The sequence below is a fragment of the Pseudophryne corroboree genome, chromosome 2, assembly GCF_028390025.1.
Source record: "Pseudophryne corroboree isolate aPseCor3 chromosome 2, aPseCor3.hap2, whole genome shotgun sequence".
Taxonomy (NCBI): Eukaryota; Metazoa; Chordata; class Amphibia; order Anura; family Myobatrachidae; genus Pseudophryne; species Pseudophryne corroboree.
Window position 1 is genome coordinate 560,650,862 of NC_086445.1, and position 27,852 is coordinate 560,678,713.

Below are 27,852 nucleotides of genomic sequence, written 5' to 3' on the forward strand. Positions count from 1 at the left end.
GGTCTCAAACGCCATCAGGGGCTTTAAAACGCCCGTTACCTCAAATGGCAGACACAGACACGGATACTGACTCCAGTGTCGATGATGAGGAGACAAACGTGACTTCCACTAGGGCCACACGTTACATGATTGAAGCAATGAAAAATGTATTGCATATCTCTGATAATACAAGTACCACTAAAAAGGGTATTATGTTTGGTGAGAAAAAACTGCCTGTAGTTTTTCCTGTATCCGAGGAATTAAATGAAGTGCGTGATGAGGCGTGGGTTTCCCCCGATAAAAAACTGATAATTCCTAAAAGGTTATTGGCATTGTACCCTTTCCCGCCAGAGGATAGGGCACGTTGGGAAACACCCCCTAGGGTGGATAAAGCGCTCACACGCTTGTCTAAACATGTAGCACCAGAGGCGTCACAAGGGGGGTGCGGGGGGTGCGGCCCGCACCCAGGTGTCACTTCCAAGGGGTGACACCAAAAAGAGCCACACTCACACCCGCTCCCCACTCTGCTGACAGACACTTGTTATGATCGCACCCCGCTGCAGTGTCGGCCCGACACATACGCGGGGAATGAAGAGAGCGCTGCTGCAAAGAGTGAGTGACTCACTCTGCAGCGCCGCGGCCGCCGGATCCTGGTCTGCTCCTTCATAAGCGGCTGTGCATACTCCCCCGGCTCCCAGCCCTCCCGCGATGCAGACACCGCGCCAGCGCCATCCATTAAATGCACCCGCCCGTTGCCCGCACTGTACAGACCTCTCTCCACCCCCCGCTCACTTTCACCTCCCACTTCCCAATGGCTGCACGCCACCCCTGCAAGTCACTGCCGCCTCAAGCTGGCCGTAGTTAGCAGTGCGGGGGCAGCTTGGTACAGGAGGGTGGCGGAGTTGCTGCACATGAAATGACCATGAGTCTTGCTGGAGGACGCTGCTACCACTGCCCGGGCACTGCCTGACCTTAACAGCTGGGCACACATGCTCTGCAACCCAGGCACCTGGATGGAGGTGGAAATGAATGACTGCCCACTCCCTGCTGCTTTGGGGCTGCACGGAGAGGGTTACTGTGGATCTCACCTGATCCCCCTGCCTGATGGAGGGCCAGCCCGTGGTTACACCTGAAGGACAACTGCAGAGATCCCTGGAGCTGGTGACCCCACCCATTCTGCGGACCACCAGACCACTAGGACTAGCAGAGCTTCCCTCCATTGTCAATCCAATGGGCACTCTATCATCCCTCCAATGTGAGTATGCAGCAGGTCCACTATTTCAGAAAAAATATATTTGACTAAGTAAAACAAATGTATTTGATATTGAAAACGTTTTCTTTGGGTAATTTAAGACGACTTATACCCCTTTTCCACTAGCTCCTTAAAACACGGGTAAATGCGCATGCACGGGGGCGCGCATTTACCCGTATTTTTCCCTAGTGGAAAAGGGTCCCCCTGCAAATTCCCGGATCAAGTGATCCGGGAATCCTACCCGGGTATCTTGCCGGGTTGAATACGTGTTCAACCTGGTAAGCTGTCTAGTGTGAACGGGAGCCGTTCACAGTGTATAGGGAGGGCGGCGCTGGGAGATCATGTGATCTCCCAGCGCCGCCCCTGCCGCGTCAGTAGCAGCGTCACCAACCTGGCAATATGCCGGGTTGGTGAGCGCTGTGGGAAAGGGGGCTGTAGCACGGGTCGCAGCCGTGTCAGGCGACACGGCTGCGACCTGTGCTACAGTGGAAAAGGGGTATTATTGGGTGATTCTCCGTGATGCATAGACAGCTACACAAATTCACAAATTCAAACATGCTTCTCCAAAATACCAAGATTTTAGTGGGTCTTAAGTTATAGGGGGTCATTCCGAGTTGATCGCTCGCTAGCAGTTTTTAGCAGCCATGCAAACACTACGCTGCCGCCCTCTGGGAGTGTATTTTAGCTTAGCAGAAGTGCGAACGTTTTTATCGCAGAGCGCCTAAAACTACACACAAATTTTTGCAGAGTAGCTCAAAACCTACTCAGCGCTTGCGATCACTTCAGACTGTTCAGTTTCGGATTTGACGTCGCACACCCGCCCAGCGTTCGCCCAGCCACGCCTGCATTTTCCCTGGCACGCCTGCGTTTTTCCGAACACTCCCTGAAAACGGTCATTTGCCATCCAGAAACGCCCACTTCATGTCAATCACTCTGTGGCAACCAGTGCGACTCAAATGCATCGCTAGACCCTGTGCAAAACTGCATCGTTCATTGTGCCCGTACTTCGCGCGTGCGCATTGCGCCGTATACGCATGTGCAGTGACGTTTTTTAGCCTGATCGCTGCGAACAAATGCAGCTAGCGATCAACTCGGAATGACCACTAAGCATTTAAGTTTTCAAATAACAAAAATCTCTTAACAGACCACTTTAAAAGGAAATATTTTTTTAAAGCGTGTGACTTTATGTTCACTTTCTGGAGAATCACCCCAATTTTTTGGTTCAAATAATGATCAGAAGCAATTATATTTAGTAAAACATTACTATAGATTCGGTGTGGTGTGATACGGGAGGAGCTCAATGGGGGGGGGGGGTGACACCATGGGTTTCCCCACCGGGTGACGCCAACCCTAGTGACGCCTCTGTGTAGCACTACCCTCTCCTGATACGGCCGCCCTAAAGGAACCTGCCGATAGAAAGCTGGAGAATATCCTAAAATGTATATACACTCACATGGGTGTTATACTGCGACCAGCAATCGCCTCGGCCTGGATGTGCAGTGCGGGCCTGGCGTGGTCGGATTCCCTGACTGAAAATATTGATACCCTAGATAGGGACAGTATATTACTGACTATAGAGCATTTGAGGGATGCATTTCTATATATGCGTGATGCACAGAGGGATATTTGCCGACTGGCATCAAGAGTTAGCGCGCTGTCCATTTCTGCAAGAAGAGGTTTATGGACGCGGCAGTGGTCAGGTGATGCGGATTCTAAAAGGCACATGGAAGTATTGCCTTATAAGGGGGAGGAGTAATTTGGGGTAGGTCTATCAGACCTGGTAGCCACGGCAACTGCTGGAAAATCCACATTTTTACCCCAGGTAGCTTCTCAACCTAAGAAGACGCCGTATTATCAGGCGCAGTCCTTTCGGCCCCATAAGGGCAAGCGGGCAAAAGGCGCCTCATTTCTGCCCTGTGGCAAAGGGAGAGGAAAAAGGCTGCAACAAACAGCCAGTTCCCAGGAACAAAAGCCCTCTCCCGCCTCCGCAAAGTCCTCAGCATGACGCTGGGGCTTTACAAGCGGACTCAGGCACGGTGGGGGCCCGTCTCAAGAAGTTCAGTGCGCAGTGGGCCCACTCGCAAGTGGACCCCTGGATCCTTCAGGTGGTATCTCAGGGGTACAAATTGGAATTCGAGACGTCTCCCCCTCGCCGTTTTCTAAAGTCTGCTTTACCGACGTCTCCCTCAGACAGGGAGGCAGTATTGGAAGCCATTCACAAGCTATATTCCCAGCAGGTGATAATCAAGGTACCCCTCCTACAACAGGGAAAGGGGTACTATTCCACACTATTTGTGGTACCGAAGCCGGACGGCTCGGTGAGACCAATTTTAAACCTAAAATCCTTGAACACTTACATACAAAGGTTCAAATTCAAGATGGAGTCACTCAGAGCAGTGATTGCAAACCTGGAAGAAGGGGACTATATGGTGTCTCTGGACATCAAAGATGCTTACCTACATGTCCCAATTTACCCTTCTCACCAAGGGTACCTCAGGTTTGTGGTACAGAACTGTCACTATCAGTTTCAGACGCTGCCGTTTGGATTGTCCACGGCACCCCGGGTCTTTACCAAGGTAATGGCCGAAATGATGATACTCCTTCGAAGGAAGGGAGTTTTAGTTATCCCTTACTTGGACGATCTCCTGATAAGGGCAAGATCCAGGGAACAGTTGGAAGACGGAGTAGCACTATCTCAAATAGTGCTGCGCCAGCACGGTTGGATTCTCAATATTCCAAAATCGCAGCTGATCCCGACGACACGACTTCTATTCCTAGGGATGATCCTGGACACAGTCCAGAAAAAGGTGTTTCTCCCGGAGGAGAAAGCCAGGGAGTTATCCGAACTAGTCAGAAATCTCCTAAAACCAGGCCAAGTCTCAGTGCATCAATGCACAAGGGTCCTGGGAAAGATGGTGGCTTCTTACGAAGCAATCCCATTCGGCAGATTCCACGCAAGAACCTTCCAGTGGGATCTGCTAGACAAATGGTCCGGGTCGCATCTTCAGATGCATCAGCGGATAATCTTGTCACCAAGGACAAGAGTGTCTCTCCTGTGGTGGTTGCAGAGTGCTCATCTTCTAGAGGGCAGCAGATTCAGCATTCAGGACTGGGTCCTGGTGACCACGGATGCCAGCCTGAGAGGCTGGGGAGCAGTCACACAGGGAAGAAATTTCCAGGGCTTGTGGTCAAGCCTGGAGACATCACTTCACATAAATATCCTGGAGCTAAGGGCCATCTACAATGCTCTAAGCCTAGCAAGACCTCTGCTTCAAGGTCAGCCGGTGCTGATCCAGTCAGACAACATCACGGCGGTCACCCACGTAAACAGACAGGGCGGCACAAGAAGCAGGAGGGCAATAGCAGAAGTTGCAAGGATTCTTCGCTGGGCGGAAAATCATGTGATAGCACTGTCAGCAGTGTTCATTCCGGGAGTGGACAACTGGGAAGCAGACTTCCTCAGCAGACACGACCTCCACCCGGGAGAGTGGGGACTTCACCCAGAAGTCTTCCACATGATTGTGAACCGTTGGGAAAAACCAAAGGTGGACATGATGGCGTCCCGCCTCAACAAAAAACTAGACAGGTATTGCGCCAGGTCAAGGGACCCTCAGGCAATAGCTGTGGACGCTCTGGTAGCACCGTGGGTGTACCAGTCAGTGTATGTGTTCCCTCCTCTGCCTCTCATACCCAAGGTACTGAGAATCATAAGAAGGAGAGGAGTAAGGACTATACTCGTGGCTCCGGATTGGCCAAGAAGGACTTGGTACCCGGAACTTCAAGAGATGCTCACAGAGGACCCGTGGCCTCTACCTCTAAGAAAGGACCTGCTCCAGCAGGGACCCTGTCTGTTCCAAGACTTACCGCGGCTGCGTTTGACGGCATGGCGGTTGAACGCCGGATCCTGAAGGAAAAAGGCATTCCGGATGAAGTCATCCCTACCCTGATCAAAGCCAGGAAGGATGTAACCGTACAGCATTATCACCGCATTTGGCGTAAATATGTTGCGTGGTGCGAGGCCAGGAAGGCCCCTACAGAGGAATTTCAACTGGGTCGTTTCCTGCATTTCCTGCAAACAGGACTGTCTATGGGCCTAAAATTAGGGTCCATTAAGGTTCAAATTTTGGCCCTGTCGATTTTCTTCCAGAAAGAACTGGCTTCAGCCAGGCGTGTCTCAGAATTGGCGGCTTTATCCTATAAAAGCCCTTACCTAATTTTTCATACGGACAGGGCAGAATTGAGGACTCGTCCTCAATTTCTCCCTAAGGTGGTTTCAGCGTTTCACTTGAACCAGCCTATTGTGGTACCTGCGGCTACTAGGGACTTGGAGGACTCCAAGTTGCTGGACGTAGTCAGGGCCCTGAAAATATATGTTTCCAGGACGGCTGGAGTCAGAAAATCTGACTCGCTGTTTATCCTGTATGCACCCAACAAGCTGGGTGCTCCTGCTTCTAAGCAGACTATTGCTCGTTGGATTTGTAGTACAATTCAGCTTGCACATTCTGTGGCAGGCCTGCCACAGCCAAAATCTGTAAAAGCCCATTCCACAAGGAAGGTGGGCTCATCTTGGGCGGCTGCCCGAGGGGTCTCGGCTTTACAACTTTGCAGAGCAGCTACTTGGTCAGGGGCAAACACGTTTGCTAAATTCTACAAATTTGATACCCTGGCTGAGGAGGACCTGGAGTTCTCTCATTCGGTGCTGCAGAGTCATCCGCACTCTCCCGCCCGTTTGGGAGCTTTGGTATAATCCCCATGGTCCTTACGGAGTTCCCAGCATCCACTAGGACGTCAGAGAAAATAAGAATTTACTTACCGATAATTCTATTTCTCGTAGTCCGTAGTGGATGCTGGGCGCCCATCCCAAGTGCGGATTGTCTGCAATACTTGTACATAGTTATTGTTACAAAAATCGGGTTATTATTGTTGTGAGCCATCTTTTCCTCTGTTATCATGCTGTTAACTGGGTTCAGATCACAGGTTGTACGGTGTGATTGGTGTGGCTGGTATGAGTCTTACCCGGGATTCAAAATCCTTCCTTATTGTGTACGCTCGTCCGGGCACAGTATCCTAACTGAGGCTTGGAGGAGGGTCATAGGGGGAGGAGCCAGTGCACACCAGGTAGTCCTAAAGCTTTACTTTTGTGCCCAGTCTCCTGCGGAGCCGCTATTCCCCATGGTCCTTACGGAGTTCCCAGCATCCACTACGGACTACGAGAAATAGAATTATCGGTAAGTAAATTCTTATTTTAGCTTTTAAACCCATTATAATGGCAGGAAATTGATAGTGATTACTTTTTAAGTACCCAAAAGTTGTAGGGCAGTGTGGAAGTAGCAATAATGGATGTCCAAGGTTATGGTATGTTGTGCACCTTGCTGCACAATGCAAATCACCACCTGACTGAGATGACCCTGGAGGATCAAACAGAGTATCACCAACAGCTTTATGAATTGAATAGTGCACATATTTATACTTATAGACATCAAAATGATTCTATTAATGTGCAATAGATAGCATCAGAGCACAATATTGGGCAATTCAGCTGGAAGATATATATAGAATTTTAAAATCATGAGTGAGGTAACTGTCTATCCTGATTCAACCTGTGATGCCTACATCCTCAGCAATTTATCCCTGTCTGCAAAAATTATTGTGGGGAAAATGCCAGAGGGATGGTTGTTGTGTAAGATACCAGTATATGCTAATAATTCAGCTTATAGTAAATGTTACTATATTGTTCAAATTTTTCCCCCCACCACCAAAAAGGTTATTTAGGCTATGGCTGTTACTCTTGGCTTCTGACTCCATTGCCAAATCCACAAACTCCTGCTGAGCATAAGTATAAAGAGGCACATATAGCCACCCAATCATGACAGAATAACTGACAAGTGATGCCAACATTGCCCCCTACCCTGCCCACTCCCCACATACCTAGTTATGGCCCTGATATCTGCCAATGCAATGCAATTAAGGACACATGTAATCAAGTTTTTTTTTTGCTTTTTGTAAGAGTAGGATTTCTTGGAAGCATAGCTGTTCCTATTTTTTCCATGCATGTGTGTATAATGTGTTTTTCATTTTTTTTTTATTATTTTATTGTAATAAATTGTTGAATACGCTCCCTGGATATTAATTTATCCTAAAGTGTGTTTTTTTTTGTGGTGGGCAGAGCAGTACTGCCCCATTGGGAGCTGCATCGTATATATATATATATAGAAAACCCAATTGACCAAACGGGCTTGGTGGCTTAGTAGCGCTTGGATTTGTTTTCTGTTTCTACAATTGCTGATCTAGAATAAAATAATGTAAATATTGCTTTAAATATTACATTCATACATATTACATGCATATGTATAAAGCTAGAATTTGGTTCTAATACACAAGCTTGCTGCACTTTATTCTACTTTGAAATACTTGTTTTCTATATAAGAGTTAACATGTTTTTATGTTTCAACAGCAAGAAAAATGTTATCCCTTGAAAGAGTATAAAAAACCAGAGCACCTGGTGCCTCCATTTGTTGATGTTACTGATGGCATTCTGGAACCAGGCAAAGATATTAGAGATGGGTTGCACAGAAGGCTTGGTAAGTGGAATACAGTAGTATGCCTGCTATAATATTGAGCCCCAGTTTCATAGCTTAAGGTCTATTTTTCATACGTCAAAAAAATCCCATCACCACCAGGAAGTTAAGCAACGTTTTAATGGTAAATAAAAGCAATAGAGAATCTTTACTACAATCTCTGTCTGTTTAATAGACCACTAAGGGCCAGATTCAGTGGTCGACACAATGGTGATGTTTTTTTCTACTGCGCATACATCAGAGTCGCACTGCATATCTGCTGCAGTGGTCGTAGTGTAGATTAAGACACAAAGTGATGGACAGACAGTGACCATTTGTGGGAGGAAACAGTGATGGCAGCTACTAAAATGCAGGCATGCCGCATATGTTTCGGGGCATACCACAGCCAATGGCTGCATCTTTGAATACAGTATCACTGGCCCCAGTGCCTTACTTGTGTTGGACATTCTGAGCAAAATAGGGTTGCTCATAGGTCCGATGATGCGACCAATGTGTGTCCATGCTGCATCTTTGTATGCAAGCGATGGATCTGAGAAACCGGGAGTGGGTATCTCAGTACAGCAGCTGCAGCATTTGCACATCTTCTCAGATCCCACCTCTGAATAAAGCCCTATATCTCATTTAAGCAGAAATCAATATGCAAAATAGGAAGCATAGCTGAAACCTCAATTAGTGGCATAGGGCCTGATTCTGAGTTAGATGCAATTTCATATGTGGCCATGTGTATCAGAGTGGTATGTATCTCAGCCATTTCTCTGTGGTTGCTAAATGAGCATTTTTGGGGCAGCAACTGGGTGGCAACAATGAGCACGCACGCAAAATATGTGGGTTTTTCAGGGGGTGACATGGGCATGTTGCCAAAAATGCTTTCCATTCTGAGTCATCCGCATGCACAGTGGATGCCAAAATTAGATTGATCTCCTGCACCTAATATGGTTCATCGCGTTGACAAAGATGTATACAACACAGAATGTAGGCATGTACAGCAGGATGTAATGGCTTCCGAGATTGCCAGAGGTGCGGGATGTTGGGTGATCTCTGACTTGTTTTAAAGGGACAATCACTTACATGGCAAAACCATCCACCCTCCACCCCATCCATGACTCCCAGTTCCTTCTCTCTTTCCCACACAGTAGGAGCTGTTAGCTGGTGGAGGGGAAGAGAGAGGAGGGGAGATGTGGGATTACCCCCGATTCAAATGTACATGTCAGTCTCAAGTATTAAATTATATGCAATTTATCTAGGGGTTTGATTGATTGGACTTAGGACCAACCAGATACCTGTGGGGGTTGCCTAGGATAAACAAGCAGCTTCTAGTCTCCCCAGTTTGGTCTTTCAGGTGCTACTGATTATGCATTAGTAGTAGTCTGGGATTCAGACTACCCTCCATTTTATACCCAGCCTTTAAATAACTGCCTTACCATTTTGGCTGTGATGGGGATGTTTTCTGCTTCAGTTCATTTTAAAAATAATTTATGTCTATACTGTGGAGGGGCAGAACATCTCATCTCTTTGAGTCCCCAATTCCCTCAGCACTCAGGAATAACTAACTGGTGCTAATCCTAGGTACATTCACAACTCCTTATACTGATTTACTGACTCGTTTTACCACTGCAGTTTGGTTTCATGTTGTCTGGGATTCCTTTTGTGTGTCTGCCTTCATCCATTCCAGAAAAGATGGAAATTTCATAACTTCTTTACAAGTGGCAAAACTCTATCTTCCTATCAAGCCTTTGTCAGCCTTCCTATTCCTCATAGCTGCTAAAGGGAGCAGGATTTCTGATGCCTCAGAATTGCACAGAACTTCTGAACTTTTATGTTGGAGCAGTGCGTAAAGAATTACTAACATTACAGTGATTCATACTGCTATCCGCTCTGTTGTTTAGGATTACCTGTGTTACTGTTGCATTCTGCCTTTCTAAACTGGTATACTGTGGATGTTTTGTCTTGAAGTTACTGTATCCTGCATATGCAGTTGTCTCTTTACAGTGTTGTTGTTGTTGTTGTTGTTGAAGAATACTAGATTATTTTTGGCTACTTCCAAACCGACCATACCACCTGATAGTCGTCTTTCCTGGACATTTTCAGTAAACTAATTTCTGAGGATCTACCTTCCATCAAGAATAGTACTGCCCCACTGAATTGTTTCTAGGAAAAACCACTACAAGGGATAGAGCTAATTCCTGGCACGAAACTGAAGCAATGGAAAAATATATAAAAGAGAATTTGATTTATGAGGAAGTCCGATTCCCCAACTTGGGCAGGTTTCTTCTTTGTGAAGAAGATGGACAAAGACTACAATCATGTATTGATTACCATAGTTTGAATATGATAAATGTAACAGCTACTCCTTACACCTCATTCCAGAGTTATTCAACAGAATGAAAAGGAGCAACTTTCTTTGCCAAACTAGACCTCGGAGGGGCCTATGACTTCATCAGAATCAGGCTGGAAGATGAATGGAGGACCCTTTTCAATACCAGAGATTGTCAATTTGCAAACCTTTTAATGCTCCCTCTGTCTTTGTAATGCTTTCCCTGTTTTTCAAAAATCTGTAAGTGAAATCTCCAGTGATGTATTGTACCTTTTTGTAGTTGTATACCTTTTACTGTAGTCTTCAGGAGCACAGAAGTCATGTGGCTGAGGTTTTGTTATGCCAGCGGGCCAGATGAAGTCTTGTTGCTAAAGACGAAACGCGTTGGAATTGCTGTACCTGGACTTCTCCCAATGGACAGATAAACTCATATAGTTTTTAATCTTGTACGTGTGTTTTTTTTACCATTTGTATGTCACTGCGGAATTAAAATTCTGTTTTTAAACCTTTTATTATACCTGATTGTGGATTCTTAATCGTAGGACTAGCTTGTTCCTTAAAAAAAAAAAAAAATCTACAGTTCTATTTTATAAGAAGCATGCAGTATTTAAAAAAATGGTACACACTATGTTGCATCTCTTCTTTTATAGTTCATATCTCATGATTTTAATTGTGGTCACATGAATGAAGATATCTTTATCAGATAAATAGTGTCTTTGTTATCAGTCACCACTTGATTATTTCTTTTTTTTTTTTTTTTTTTTCTTTTTTTTTATGTCTTGCTTTGTTATGTGAGTTCCAACACATATCACACTGATTAAAGAGTTGCCTCTCAACTATTTTACGAGGAGTATTTTACCCCCTCTTATCTGGCAGTCTACTATGCACGTGCAGGTCTCTGGAAACATGGCGCCCGCACCTTGTTCCCGGGGGCATCTCCAGTGGGCATGCGCAAATCACTCGGAAATGGCAGTGGGCGACATTTTCCAAGTGAGTTATCTCTGCAGTGCAGGGTTGCTGGTGGGGTAAGTATAAAATAAGGGTGCAGGGTGTGCACCGCACACCTTGCAACCATTATAGAAATGCCTATGCATCGGCCTCTAGAGACAGAACAGAGAGGAAGGGCAGGCAATATGGTGGCACCCAGTTGAAAACTGCAGGAGTACTGACCTACTGGACTCAGCAGGACGGTCATAAAGGAGTGTGGCAGGGAACTATACTGGAGTCAGCGGGGTCACCCCCAAGACCACTAAAGAGATCACCTTCCCAATCGGTGAGCGACACTCCATGGTGAGTGATATCTAAACATTGGAATTTAAGCCCATTCCTCTTGGAAATGTATTTTAAGCTCCATCAGGTTGGATGGTGACATTTGGAAAACAGAAATTTTAAAATCTTGCCACAGATGATCAGTTGGATCCAGATCAGATATTGTACTGGACCACTTCAACACATTAAACTTTATGTTAAGCCAATACAGTGTGTTTTTTTGCTATATGCTTTGAGCCATTATCACTTAGGGAAATATATCTTCCAAGATTTCTCTCTGTACTTTCATCCATTTATTTTTATTAGCTTTCTATTCCTGCCACAAACAATTATCCCAGTAACATGATACTGCCACCATCATGCTTTGCTGTAGGGATGTTTTCACTGTGATGTGCAGTGTTAGGCAGGGGCATAGCATGAGCTTTCTGGGCCCCATAGCAACATTTTGAAGGGGTGCATATCCAAATCATTTTCGAGAGACAACCCTCTGCATCTCTATAATAGTTCCCTAGTTTATTTTATGAACCATACTAGTGCCCTAGTTCTCATTACAGTATGTCACATTGTAGGGCTTCCAGTACACATTATGCAACACAGTGCCCCACATTGTGTGTGTGTCCACAGTTTATATTATGGCACATTACAGTGCCCTAGTTCATATTATGTAACATTATAATGCCCTCCATTCCAGTGTATACCTCATTGCAATGAGCAGGTCCAGGGGCATAATTTGATATATTGTAGGTCCCAAGGCAAAAATTTGTAAGGGCCCCTATGTATCAACCAATGGTATAAGATGTATATAACATATGTAATTTTGACAGGGAATGTGGGCCCCCATCAGCTCTGAGCCCCATAGCAGTTGCACTCCCTGCACCAATGGTAGTTATACCCTTGATCTTAGGTTTGCACACTTTGCATTGTAGCTGAATTGTTTAGGTTTAGCCTCATCAGACCATATAGTCTTGCTGCAAATGAATATGCCTCCCACATGTATTTGGAAAAACTGTTGCTGAGCTTTGATGTGAGTTTGTTTCAACAAGGGCTTTCTACTTTATACCCTCCCATACTACCCAGATTTATGAAGCATGTATGCTTTAGTAATATTGTCCCATGCTCTCCCATCTCTGTCATGGAAGACTGTAACTACTTTAGAGATGCCATTAATCTCTTGCTGCTCACTTTTGTAGGATGGTCTGATCTAGGCAGACTCATGTACCCCTTCTCCACCAAAACCCCAGGTCTGTCCCGGGATTTTTTACCCGGCAATTTGCCAGTTCGTACACAACTTTTACCTTGTTTCCACTGCACCATCATTCCAGGTTTTCCCCGGGTTGCCTCCATTTTCACTAAACCCAGTTATCCACAGCAAAACATGTGGATGCCATTAAAATGGTCTTTATTCAGGCCCACAAAAAAAGGGAAGAAATGGGAGGGGTGGGGAGTGCTCACAGCATTGCAGCAATGATGGCGACGGAGTACCTATGTGTATCCAGAAGTTCTTAAATGTGTGCAGTTCTTAATTGTGTACAGCTACTGAGAGCATGAAGCAGCTTGTGACACTGTGCCACCTAGTGCAGCGTCATTTAAGGAGGAGGAGAGCAAAATTCCTGATGGAGAGGGTTAATTCTCAAAGTCAGTATTTGTACAGGAGGAGAGCACTGATTTAATTGAGCATGGCAGAGACGCAGGCATGGAGAAGCTTTCCAGACTGTGGAAGCCTTTCAGGACGAGCAGTGGATGGGACAATTCCGGATGTTGCGTGCTACCTTTCAGTATACACTGGACCTACTCACCCAAGTACTGACCATGCAGACAACCAATTTCCGAAAGCCCATCGAGCCAAGAAGGAGACTAGCGATTGTTTTCTGGTGGTATGCTACCCCCGGAAAGTACAGCGCAATATCCTGCTTGTTTGCAGTTGGCATCGGCCCTGTGTGCAAGATTGTGTACCAGATCACGCAGACAATACTGGATAACCTCTACCACCGATTCATCTGCTTGCCTGAAGGTGAAGGCCTAGATGACACCATCCAAGGCTTCCGGAAACACGGTTATCCCCAGTGTGCGGGTGCCATTGACGGAACTCACATCCCTATCATCACCCCTCCTGACAACCCGTCAGATTACTACAACTGCAAAGGATGGCATTCTATTGTACTACAGGTTGTAGTGGACCACAAGTACTGGTGAGCATTTATTAACAATGTGTGTTTATGGTTTTTTTGTGGTTTGGGATACATAATCTGATAAACATTATTCTTTAGCTTCACAGATGTGTTTGTGGGATGGCCTGGGCGAACACATGATGTGCAAGTTCTGGCCAACTCTGACCTCTATAATCTCGCAGAGGAGAAGCAGGATCCCTGGCTGTTTCCTCAGGTGCTAAGAATATCTGGTCCTTTTTCTCATTTTCATAGCTGTACTTGATGTTTATTTCAATTGTTTTTAGAAATGTGAAAAGCTATGGAAGACTACAAATTCAAATCCTTTTTGTTGTCCATTACAGTTGATTTTTGTAGTAAGAATGTATTGTAGTAGGCAAAATGTGTCCAGCTCACTTTAATTTTTCTAACCTGTGTGTAAATGTGGCAGCATGGTTGGTGTGATGGTCAGCATTACTCATACTTACCACTATATATTTTTACTGTTACTGCAACTCGGCCAGCAGACTTATCAGCTTACCACCATGACATCCAGTGTTCATGCGATCACTTGTAATCCTAACTTTGTAAATACAGCTATTTGAAATAATGTTCTACCTCTGCCAAAAAGTGTTACTCTTTTCTATTTCTTTACAGAAATTGAAGATTGTGGATGGGGTGGAGATCCCAGTACACCTTATTGGGAATACTGCATACCCTTTGTGGCGGTGGCTTATGAAGGTTGTTGCCGGAGAAAATTACTTTTACCCACACCATCAGTTCTGCCAGGATGGTAGTGGAGAATGCGTAAGGGCATTTAAAGGGATGTTGACACTGCTTGATGAAGAAAAACAATGTGGACCTAAAATGAATGCCCAACGTTGTTGCTGCCTGCTGTATTCTCCATAATATCTGTGAGATACAGAAGGAGCATTTTCTCCCAGAGTGGACTGTGCAGTACACTGCAGAGCACTACACTGCACCTGATTCTGCGGTCTATGGGGGTAATTCAGATCTGATCGCAGCAGCAAATTTGTTAGCTAATGGGCAAAACCATGCGGGTCATTCCGACCCGTTCGCACGCATCGGTTCTTCGCTGTGGTGCGAACGGGTCGGATATGCGCATGCACGGCGGATGCATTGCGCACACGTGTCGTTGCATGGTGACGATCGTCGCCAGGCAACGCCGCCGCCAGAGACAAATGTGATCGCAGCGGCGATCGCAAGAAGATGGACAGGCGGGAGGCGTTCCGGGGTGGATACTCACCGTTTTTTAGGTGTGGTGGTGAGTTCAACGCAGGCGTGTCCAGGCGTTTGGAGGGCGGATGTCTGACGTCAGGACCGGGACCTTCATCGCTGGATCCGTCGCACAGAGGTGGTCATTCCGAGTTGTTCGCTCGGTAATTTTCTTCGCATCGCAGCGATTTTCCGCTAATTGCGCATGCGCAATGTTCGCACTGCGACTGCGCCAAGTAAATTTGCTATGCAGTTAGGAATTTTACTCACGGCATTACGAGGTTTTTTCTTCGTTCTGGTGATCGTAATGAGATTGACAGGAAGTGGGTGTTTCTGGGCGGAAACTGGCCGTTTTATGGGTGTGTGTGAAAAAACGCTGCCGTTTCTGGGAAAAACGCGGGAGTGTCTGAAGAAACGGGGGAGTGTCTGGGCGAACGCTGGGAGTGTTTGTGACGTCAAACCAGGAACGAAACTGACTGAACTGATCGCAGTTGCCGAGTAAGTGTGGAGCTACTCAGAAACTGCTAAGAAGTGTCTATTCGCAATTCTGGTAATCTTTCGTTCGCAATTTTACTATGTGAAGATTCACTCCCAGTAGGCGGCGGCTTAGCGTGTGCAAAGCTGCTAAAAGCAGCTAGCGAGCGAACAACTCGGAATGAGGGCCAGAGTAAGTAGCTCTTACCCTGGTCTTGTTTTGCAGGAAACTTTTTTAGCATAGCAGGGCTGCACAAGCGTTCGCAACCCTGCTATGCTAATGTACACTCCCTCATAGGCGGAGATTAGTTGATCGCACCAGCAGCAAAAAGTTGCTTGGTGCGATCAACTCGGAAGGAGGGCCCATGTGCAGTGCAGAAGGGCAGATATAAAATTTTTTTACAGAGAGAGTTAGATTTGGGTGGGTTATATTGTTTCTGTGCAGGGTAAATACTGTCTGCTTTATTTTTACACTGCAATTTAGATTTCAGTTTGAACACACCACACCCAAATCTAACTCTCTCTGCACGTTATATCTGCCCACCCCTGCAGTGCACATGGTCTTGCCCATTAGATAACAAATTTGCTGCTGCGATCAGATCTGAATTAGGGGGGTCATTCCGAGTTGATCGCTTGCTAGCGACTTTTTGCAGCTGTGCAAATGCATAGTCACCGTCCACTGGGGAGTATATATTTGCTGTGCAAGGGTGCGATCGCATGTGCAGCCGAGCGGTACAAAAATAGTTTGTGCAGTTTCTGAGTAGCTCAGAACTTACTCAGCCCTTGCGATCACTTTAGCCTGTCCTGTCCCGGAATTGACACCCGCCCTGCAAACGCTTGGACACGCCTGCGTTTTTCCAAACACTTCCAGTAAACGGTCAGTTGCCACCCACAAACGCCCTCTTCCTGTCATTCTCCTTGCGATCGGCTGTGCGAATGGATTCTTTGTTAAATCCATCGCCCAGCAACGGAATGAGGGGGACACAGCGAGGCAGAAATAATACCTTCCCTAAATGTTATAGAGGACACAAACAACTTCTCGTTCACCAAAAATGTTGTTTTATTTGTTTAAAAAAAAATAATTGTTTCAATGAGAAATGTTTAAGCAACATTTTTAAAACACACATTTTTAACAAGTTAGCTCAAACCCAAGTGGACCAGAATAGCAAGTTTTTATAAACATAAGTGCCAGTGTGATGTAGTGTACACTATAGGTGCACTGTCCAAATGAGTGTGGAGGGCATATTGATATACATACAGATGGAGCCACGCTAGCCCTGGCTCCACTTGTGCCTGGGCGTGCCCGCCTAGGCGCGCCTAGTGACTACAGTGTCTCCGTCCATGCGCGCGTGCGCCCGTGACGGAGATGTGCCCCATTCACTATAATGGAAGAGAGTGTCCGGGCAGACGGGCATGCGTGGCCGGATGGATATGCTCTGCCATTCATAGAATGGGAGAGCGTCTCTGTACACTCCCGGCGCGACTAGGCAGACGGATCGCCTAGTCACGCCGGGAGTGCACGCCTGCGATGGAGCCACCTCAGATGAGCGCTGCTCCATCTGTATCTCTAAAAATCTGTAGCAAGTAGCGACCTGTGGTAGCTATATGTACACATCGCACCTAGCACTCAGTGTGGCAGCAGGGTCATTAAAACTTTGCCCTCTATTATATTGGGGATAAGGATGCTCCTGTGGTGGGGCTTGGTACTATGGTTGTGTGGGGTTCCTCTTTACTAAGCGCTCAAGGAATGACATATGTATGTTCTGGGATTCCCTAGTGAAGGGTTCTTCCATACACGTGATCTGTGTGATGAAGGATTGCTGCATTTCTTTTTCTGCTGCAAGGAAGTGGAATTGGCAGGCGTCCTCATGAGCCTGCATAGCAGAGTCCATCTCGCGGAGCTGTTCCACCAGGAAGGTAGACATTGCTTTCACCATTTCTTCCGATTTTGTTCATTTTTTTCGTTTGCTTTGGGATGGCGGACACTGCAAAGTGGGTAAACAAAAAAACAAGACATTACAATCTGCACTGAGCATATATAGACATAGCAGAAGTGCAAGCAAACATGTGTCTGTGGTATTCTTCAACCTGCGCAAAAGCTACCCACTGCAATAGACATATTTTTTTAATATAAATATTTATTTATTTTAAGATAAATTGTGGGTTATGAACTCTTGCGCAGGGCTTTAGCTTTATTTATTACTTGCTGCTCCGACCTTTGCATTCCATAGGTGCTTATATATTCAATGGATATTCAAATTTTCAATGAACAGATTAATGTAGCACATAAAAAAGTAAAAGTGGCAGTTCCCGCCCGGCTGTCTCCCTGCCACCTCGGCGCCCTGCTTGTGAGTGGTTTCGTAGCTGGGGGAGTCTTCTAGTCTACCTGCGGGATGAGACCCTCGCACGTGTCAGGCATCGGGGACTGGATCTCGGAGAGAAGATCGTTGGCGGCGCTTGGAGTACGGTGTTACTCCATGACATCCCTCTCATCGCTTGTGCTCGCTTTGACGGGTGGCTGCAGGAGCCCCGTCCCCAGCTTCCTTCCTTGTGCAGCTCTGCACACGCTGGCAATACCTCCCGTCCCACTGCTGCCAGGTATCTCTTGCCGCTCTGGACAGATGCCAGGTACTGGCTGCTGGCTGACACAGCGGAGTCCTCCCTGGATCATAGGGACAGGTTTTCCCTTAGTCTCCTGTGGTCCCACCAGGCTCCGATGATCAGTGGCTGGCCTCAGATAAGTACTACCTGCATGGAATCAAGTGTTTGCTATATATTTGGATTTGTCCTGCACTGAGGGGTTCATCTGTCTCACTCTGCTACATTCTATGCCCTGCACAGACACTACTCTGCTTACTTTTATTATAGCATACTACAGTGCACTGGTCCTATGTATCTTGCATCCCCATAATATTCTAAGTGGAGTATGGGACACTTCTGGCCAGGTCTCACTACTTATATGCCACACTCTCTTGCTGGAGACTACATCACTATTTGCTAGTACTTAACTCAGTTTATCTTACCTCTGACCTCGGATCATTACACGCCTTAGGTTCAGTTATATTGGACAGTTACCCCCTGAGTAACGATTGCTCTCCATTCAGATTATATTCACTATTGAACTCAGACTTTTCCTCTAGACTCTCAGTATGATTTAGGCTCATGTGCCGTTTTCTTGCTGACTACGAGGCATTTGGGCATGCCCTGATTTCCACTCTTTATCACCAGCTGAGTCACCATTCCTGTCCGAGAAAGGAACAGTGAAAGACGGATTTGAGGGGGATATCACAAAAAGGAGACATATATCATACCAGATCAATATTTTTTTTATTTCTAAAGATTGCATTCCACAGTGAGCCTGACTATGGCCAAAAGAAATCGCAAGGCCTCCAAAGGGGATCCAACTTCCTTTTTTGGCCCAAAACGTGGCAAAAGTGCAAATTAACAACCTGTTTCTCCAGGATCCTCTCAGGACCCTACTATATCCCCGCCTAGGTCCGCTTCTGCTTCACTTACTGATCCTGATCCTTATGACTCTCTAGTGCAAAGTATTGCGACTACGTTCAGGGTTGAATTACGAGCAGCCAAACAGTATCTCAAAACCAAGATTTCCTCCTTAGGCTCTTACACCGATACTTTGGAACAGAAAACTGATGAGATATGTAATTATCAAGATGTCCTTACTCATGCGGTTTCCGACCTGTGTACGGAAGTTGAATTTCTTCACGAACATGTAGAGGATCTTGAAATCACTCACATCAGAACAATCTACATATAAGAAATGTCCCTGAATCTATTGATAATGAGGCTCTTCCGGATTACCTGACCGGCTTGTTCCATCAACTTCTTCCAGACTTCACAGATGAACAGTTCTTGCTGGACAGAGGTCATAGAGCTCTTCGTGCAAAATCTCTGTCAGACCAACCTCCAAGAGACATTGGGCTTAATTCTGAGTTGATCGCAGCAGCAAATTAGTTAGCAGTTGGGCAAAATCATGTGCACTGCAGGGTGGGGGGGGGGGGGGGTGTGCAGATATAACATGTACAGAGAGAGTTAGATTTGTGTGTGGTGTGTTCAAACTGGAATCTAAATTGCAGTGTAAAAATCAAGCAGCCAGTATTTACCCTGCACAGAAACAAAATAACCCACCCAAATCTAACTCTCTCTGCACATGTTACATCTGCCCCCCCCTGCAGTGCACATGGTTTTGCCCAACTGCTAACAAATTTGCAGCTGTGATCAACTCTGAATTACCCCCATTATCCTTAGGATGCATTTCTTCCATGTAAAAACAAAAACTCTGGCAGCCTGTCGAGGAGTTCCAGCTATTCCCTAAAAAGGTTCTCACCTCCTCATGTTTCAAGATTTAGCTCCCTCTACTCTTAAAAAAAGAATAGATATGTTAACCATCATTAAAGTGCTTCGTAATCATAAGATTCCATATACAGTAGATGGGGCTTTTCGTTCGCTCTTCAGTTCTCCTTCAACGGCTAAAATAACACTGTTAAGACTCCTGATGGTGGCCTTGACACCCTTCGGAGATTGGATCTTTTTTTGGTTCCTCCCTCAATGCCTTCTCCTGATTCTCCAGGGAGCTTCAAGTCAAAATCCCCTCCACAAGCTGAATGGTCAACTTCTTGAACCGGCCCTGTCCGGTCCTACAGGTTTTTTACAGTGACTTAAGTTTTTCTTCCCGTTCCAGATTACGGATGTAGAGACTGTGGTTACCTTGCAGCTTTTCGGGGAACTTATAAGTCCAGTTTGATTTTATCTGCATTGTCTCTTCCTCCTGGACGGAGGTATGGGATTTGCCATCTGCACTACCGGGGACTCTCTATTCTTATTGCTTGTTAGTGTCACTGCTAGCAGGGTTTCCTTGTGCCTTCGTCCGGAAGTGCATTGATTTGTATTCTTATTTACCTTTGATAATTGTTTCATGTTTGTTGCTGCTGACCACCTTTCCTACTAGTTCATATTCATTCGTTTTATTGTGATACTGATGTTTGTTATTTACTGCTACAATTTTTCATCTTAGTAATGCATCACGGGATAAGTGGTATTAGCCTGGAGACTATTGTAGAACTAGTATACACTGTACTTTGTGTCTATATTGTTTGGGTAGCCCTGCCCTGCCTTGTTCTCATCCTCTAGTATATGTTAAAAGTTCTGATTTGGACGTTGTTTTGATTCACCTGGGGAGGGTTCGCCTTCCCTACTCAGACAGTCTCCCCCCCACAACACTTTAAACCCTTCTGGGATGTACAGAGGTTTAGTTCGGTGTTGTATGTCATGTCCATGAGACTGTGACTTTTTTTTTTTTCTAGATTGGCCTACACCCAAGAAAAAGAAGGGTACAGCCATTCTCCTTAGAAATATGCTCGCCTATACAATAGAAAATTCCTTTTCTGACCCCAAAGGACGTTTAATATAGTTGTATTGCATTTAGGACATTCATACCTAACCGTAACTTTTGTTTACTCCCCCAATATGGAGCAGAGTGCCTTTCATAACGTTTTTTCCCCCCGACTTGACAAATTGGTTAAGGGTCGGGTGGTCTTTGGAGGAGACTTCAATGCAGTGCCTGATCTACACTGGGACTGTTCCCAATCTTGTACTTAGAGCTATTCCACGATTAAAGAGTCTAAGCGTCTGTCAGACTCTATAGCATCACAGGGTTATTTTGATGCATGGAGAATCTTACACCCCTCAGAACACACCTACACCCATTATTCGATACCTCATGCCTTACATTCTAGCATTGACCTTTTTTTTTATAGATGCTACCTCAGTCTTCAATTTAACCAGTGCCGGGGTCATTACAAATATTTGGTCCGACCACTTAGCTGTCTCCCTTACTATTTCCTCCACTCAGACAGTCTCTCCAACATTTCATTGGAGGCTAAACTGTTCCCTCTTGTTGAAAAAAAGAGTATATCGCACAAACTGATAAGATGTTGGAGGAATTTTTCGCTCTGAACGTCACTGACGAGATCTCCCCTGATATAATATGGGAAGCTCATAAAGCCTCCATTCGGGGTCACTTCATATACTTAGCTAAGGCCCAAAAATTAAAAGATAAACAGGCGATAGCAGATCTGGAACAGCAGATAGCTGAACTGACGATTAAACATCAGCAGTCCCATAAAACGGTCAATTTATAGTAAGCTTTTAGCTCTGAAGGGTCAATTATATTAAATTCTCTCAGCTAAGGTGGTTACGACCGTGAGGTGGTTGCAACATAAAATTTATTGTAAAGGTGATAAGGCAGATTCCCTCTTAGCTGCTCGTCTTTGAGCCCGTAAACAGAGGAATAGGATTCTCTTCTTGAAAGAATGGCACCACAAATTAACTTATGATTCCCATAAAATAGCTAATTGTTTTAAGGAGTTTTATCACTCCCTATATTACTTACCTACTCAGGAAGGAAATATAAGCTTACAACAAAATAGAGACGACTTTCTTTCTAGTTGTTCCCTTCTAGTCCTTTCAGAGTCGCAAGCTCAGTCTCTGAATACAGATATTACTGAGGAAGAGGTCGATCTTACAATTAAATCGCTTAAAAATATGTCTGCACCCGGTCCTGATGGCCTCCCCACCATTTACGTTAAGAAGTTTAGTAGAATACTTGTCCCAGTTTTGAAAACTTTCTTTAACACAGTTTTAATGGGCACACCATTCGATAGCGCCACTACGAGAGCAAAAATTGTTGTTATCCCAAAACCTGGTCATGACCCCACGGTCTGTGGTAGCTACCCCTGATCTTTTTATTGAACTCTGACTTGAAACTGTTTGCGAAAATTCTAGCTAACAGACTTGCTAGGGTGATCTCCTCCCTGGTTCCCCCGGATCAGGTCGGATTCATCCCTGGGAGACAAGCGAAAATATTAGATGGGCGGTAGATACAGTGACGTGCAGTGGGGTGAGGCAGGTGAGGGAGAGCCTTTCCTGTCATACTTACGTTTAAACCATAGTTTTGACTGAATAAAATATATGAAAAATACTGATAATTTGTTTGAAATATCTTCTTTGCATTATTCTAATAATTTTTATAGCCCATACTCTGGAGTAAAAAGTCTATGGCAGGTGAGGCAGTGCCTCACCTGTGTATCCTTTCCACACAACTCTAATCAAAACTAACCAGATTTCCAGGAGTTTATAATGCTGCACCTGTGTACCTGTGTATAATGCCCAGATGTAGCTTTTGGCTCATATATTGCATGTAAATCTGGCTCTGGGGTTAGCCAGTGCCTCCTGAGCCATTTAGCTCACCGCACGTCCCTGGGTAGATACCATTCACTTCTCTGATTCTTCCGAAATCTGGTTATGGGTTTAGATGCAGAAAAAGCATTTGATCGCGTATCATGGCTATATATGTATCAAACTCTATAACGCTTTGGTCTTGCGGATCGTTTCCTCACAGGTATTAAGTCCCTCTATGTTTCTCCGACTGCATGTGTTTTAGTAAATTGGTTAATATCACAACCTTTCCCAATAAGGAACGGTACGAGTCAGGGATGCCCATTATCGCCATTAATATTTACTCTAATGATCGATCCTCTGGCTTCTAAGATACGGGATTGTTCTGATATCACTGGTGTTTCAATAGGCTCTGTAGAATTAAAAATTTCTCTCTATGCGGATGACATCTTACTTACTCTCTCAAATTCCCTTATTTCGAGACTCTTTCGAACTTCAAAATGAATGCTTCTAAAAATGAGGTCTTAGATCTTCACCTTGATCCCTCCTTAAAAACCTCCCTGGTAAATAGCTTTAAATTTGATTGGAAAAAATCCCATATGAAATATTTTATGCATTTATCTTACCAGACAATACTCCCAGCTATACGCAGCTAATTATCCTAGTTTACTTGACACTATTTCTTCAAACATCCGTAAGTGGTCTAATCAATTCATTTCGTGGATGGGTCGGGCCAATGCTCTAAAAATTAATATTTTACCATGTCTGCTTTTCCTCTTCCAAGCTCTCCCTGTAATGATTCCCTCACACATTTTTCTACATTTGCTGAGACAATTCTTGTGCTTTCTATGATCTGGTAATCGACCGCGGGTAGGACTTAAGACTCTCTATAGTGGAACAAAGGAAGGGGGATTGGGCATACTAAATATTAAATTGTATTTCTTTGCGGCTCTTCTCTGCCAAGCGGTCCTCTGGCATACGAATGCATCTGCACACCGGTGGGTTCAGTTGGAGACAGAAGTGGTTCACATGCTTTCTATTTCCTCTCTTCTTTGGATACCCCGTAACCAGAGACCTGTAGGTTGGTCTGCCTTCCCTTCTATTGCTTTTACTGTGTTGTTATGGGATAGATTATCCAAGACATACAAGTTAGTTTCTTCCCCCCTCCCCCCGCTCTCTCGCCCCTGTGGGATAACCCAGTCTTCCCTGAAGGTAGAGACAGACAAACTTTCAAACATTGACCTTGTAAAGATTTAATTTTCATAACTGACATTGCTTCTTTGCGTACATTCCCGTCTTTTGCAGATTTACAGGATAGATATACTGTACCCTCTCAGTGCTTTTTTCAATATCTTCAGCTCAGTAGCTTTCATTAAGCATCACTCCATTCACATAGCCCCACGGTAAAGACCATCATAGAATCACTGTGCTACCTTTGCTCCTCCTCTAAGGGTCTTATCTCTACAGTTTATCGCCTTCTCCGACGTTATAACCTTCTCCCATTGGCCTCCCACGAAATGTCCCGGGAAACTGATTTACAGGAACAAATGGGACCTGACATCTGGCATCAGGTAAGGCATAATTTGGTCTCCTCAACTACCTCAATTAGGCATAGAGAAAACTCATTTAAAATTTTTGTACATTGGTACTTAGTCCTAACTCGACTAAATCGTGCATTCCCTACCACTTCAGACCTCTACTGGAGAGGATGCAGGTTGAGAGGAACTCTCCTCCATACATTCTGGGACTGTCCTAAATTAGTTTCTATCTGGAAAGCCGTCCGCAGACTGATATTGCAAGTTACTGGGGTTTATATACCTTTCTCTCCCTCTTACTTCCTATTCCCCTGGAACATTCCTGGGATAGCAAAACCCTCTCAGAAGCTTATTTGGCATAATATTAATGCTGCTAAATGCAAAATCGCTCACCATTGGAAATCCCACACTGTCCCCTCTATGGTGGCCATCTCCACTGCTATATGGGACACGTTTCACATGGAATTCCTGTCCAGTATAGGTGATTGTAATACATCACCTTTTACTGAATCATGGGCCCCCTGCTTAGCTTATCATACAGCCCCTCCTCCTCTGACATTTGGCTATTGAAACGGATTGATGTTTTGTTAATAATGTGTCTTCCATCTATAATTGTCTTCACCCATTGTACTCAGTTATACCGTTTACTGGCTCCAGCTGTCTATGTTTATTCTATGATGGTCTAATATTATCGCCAATTGATTGTGTTTTCATATTTCATTATTGTGTACTGCTGCACCTCCATCTATTCCCCTTGTTCCCTTTTTCCCCTTCTGTTTTGTACTTCCTCCCCCCACCTGTTTTTATATTGTAATTTACTAAAGTCTCAATAAACAGTCTTTAAAGAAAAAAAAAAAGAAAAGCAAAGGTAGCGCACATGTGTTTTTGCCCTATTCCCGAATGCATGCTTGCCACACTCTGCCACAGATGCCATGTTATTTTGGATAACAATTTTATGTGTGTTTTATACTGGTTTAAGTGAATAATTATGTTTATTTTGCCTGAATTGAAATGTGATTTTTATTTTATTTTATTTTTTAGATGTATGTAGTGTTTTTATATAATAAAAGGATTTATACTTACTATTTTGTCACAATGCAGGGATCTCGGTAGGCTGCGATGTCTCTGGTTCAGGACACAGGGTAGTATGTGACAGGGTGGTCTGTGGGTCATCCACATCAATGGTAGTATTAATCTCAGTGGAGAAATCATGCTCGCTTGTGTCAGGTTCATCAGAAAGCAGCAATAGTGAGTCAGGGCAGGATAGATTTCTGGGTATGCTTTGCTGAGAAGACTGACTGCATTCCCCCTTTGATTTTTGACTGGTGCTTCTGTGGGTGATGGATAAAGAAGACGACAGGCTGACAGTATTTATTATGGCAGAGTTGCCAAAAATAGGGTAACATGCATCATAGTACTTCCATTCCATCCTTTTTGCACCACTTTTATTGCGATTATGGTCATGGACTTTGACAAACATCTTGCGCATAGACTTCAACTTGTTTATCACTTGCTGCTGGGACCTTTTTATTCCACGATTTGCCAGTATCTTGGTGCTGTATTGGTACATGGTGGTATCCCTTACTGTGCCCATCATTTGACGCACAATTTCCTCCTCACCCCTGATGCTTAGGAGCTCCCGGATGTCCTTATCATACCACATGTGGCACCCCAAAAATGGTGTGCCTCTTTAAAGTTTTACTTACAGGTCCACAGCAGAAAGGGGAAGCACTGGCACAGCAGGAGTTAAGTGTGGACACTGGTCCGATCACATGGTCTGGATACTGGTGGCTGATTGGGCAGGGCAGTCTGGGAGCAGAGGAGCTTTGTGGGAAGAAGGAGGGGGTCTGCAGAAATGACTGGAGGTTCTGGATACATGCTTACTGAGGAGCATTGTGGTGTGTTTTCACTGATTATGGCATTAGTAATTCAAACTGTTTATAAAGCCACCAAAAAATTATTATTAGTAAATTTACCTTTTAGTCGAAAATTACTAAAGAACAAGTTTGCCAGTGGTTGGAATCTATAGGATGGTATCAATATCCTGGTGGTTGAAATCCCCATGGCCAGCAAGCCAACAGGGCCATTGCAACATTCAAAATCCTGACGGATCCTGGTGGGTATTTTAACCCTAATCCTGTCCTTAAGCCAACCATTCCGCTGCTGATCCCTTACCCACACCTCCCAAAGCCCTACCCTAACCATCCCATTCCACAGAGTAATCCTGACTACACACCCCTACAGCCTAACCCTAATCATATTCCTAGCCCTAAACCTAACCTTAACCCTAACCCCTAGTACTTCCTGTCAGGATTCTGAATATCGGGATGCCGCTGTCAGCATTTAGACAATTGGGATTTCAACCACCAGGATCCTGGATGCATCCCAAAGATAAGTAGGTACTGTAATAATCATGGTTTTCAAACTCCTCATAATAATTATGAAATAGATGTGCATAGAAGTATGCGCATAGTAAATCATTCCTAGTATTTCCTTCAAAGATAATTTCATAATACATGAAAATTATACAAATGATAATACATTGAAAAAAGAAAAAAATATTATTAAAATGTAAAAAAAGGTTTTCCTAGTGGTAGCTCAGGCCCTATAATAAATGATGTTGCATTTTAAATACATGTTCTTGATTCTTGTAAAAGTAATCATGATTTTATTGTACCAATGAATTTCACAATAAGAACTAGTGTTCAATTTCTTTTATATCTGATATTTTACTTTTAAATTTCACTCAGGGGACAAAGTAAAAATTTGTGCACATGACTACAGCAACCTGACATTAATAGATGGATATAACAGTCTAGAACAACCGCTCATTAGCAATTTGCCTATTCCAAGTTCTCCAGTCAACTTTCCAGGCAGGTATGTCAAACTCAAAAATATGACTATAATATAATTGTTCTGAAGCTATGAAATGGGGGATCGCAATTTACAGATGTGTCCTCATATATTATTGCTGCAGACGAATCAAACAGCTCCTAGTGTGTGCCAGGTCCTGTGCATCTTTGCTAGCACTGGGCATCTTGTTTGCATATTTTTACATAAAAATGCTACTTAGGGCCTTATTCAGGTTTGTTGGTAACCCAAAAAATTACACTAATGGGCAAAAGTGTTATGCAAGTAGGAGGTTCTAGTAGCCGGTGCTGATTAACAGGATAGAACACTTGTATATCTGTATACAACTGAGTCCATGAATCTGTAAACAAAGTGCTATGATACAGCGCCCATCGCTTTTTTCCATGCCAAGTTCCTAATCAGCTCAGCCTCCTAGTGGCCCCTATTGACATCACATGTGCATCCTAGTTGCATCTCATTGCGACTAAAGCTGGCTATAAACCTAAAAATGAATTGCCCAATCTGGCTGATGCAAGTGACAATTTTTGCCACTTTTCTGGCATTTCGGAGCAAATGTTCAATTGTCATTTGCTCCCACTCAGTACCGGATTTTCGTTACAACCAGACAGATTGGCCAATAAATCTTTAGCTATATGGCCAGCTTAAGATGCATTTTCAGTAAAAAATAGCATGGGACCTAGCAGCTCACTCCCATCAGGTGTCTCATGTCACATAGCGTATTGAGGTGACATAAACTATATCTAAGAACAAGGTGGTGGCACTTACCCTATATATACCCATAATGCAATTTAATTGTACATGTAATAGAGTCCTAGGTATATAATATTCAGGCACAACAAAAGTTAAGAGAACACTTCTCTGAATGGATAATGGTTCTCAAATTGTCCTTCTGGATACTCATTTAGCAGGTTCAAGTTTGTACAAATGTGGAAGTTGATCGCTAAACTCGCACATTTTGCAAACTCGACCAATGTAATTAAGTGCAGAAACATGTAAACTCTCA

General features: G+C 44.5%; 1 protein-coding gene across 8 annotated transcripts in view; it reads left to right on the forward strand.

The window, feature by feature from the left end:
- LOC135035683 (uncharacterized) overlaps positions 1-27,852 on the forward strand; it is a 231,396-nt gene that overhangs the window by 120,383 nt on the left and 83,161 nt on the right. For all 8 annotated transcript variants that reach the window (XM_063954358.1, XM_063954360.1, XM_063954365.1 and 5 more), the window contains 2 exons: positions 7,686-7,812; positions 26,729-26,855. In XM_063954358.1, the coding sequence (XP_063810428.1) occupies positions 7,686-7,812; positions 26,729-26,855 (254 nt within the window). The remainder of the gene's footprint in view (positions 1-7,685; positions 7,813-26,728; positions 26,856-27,852) is intronic.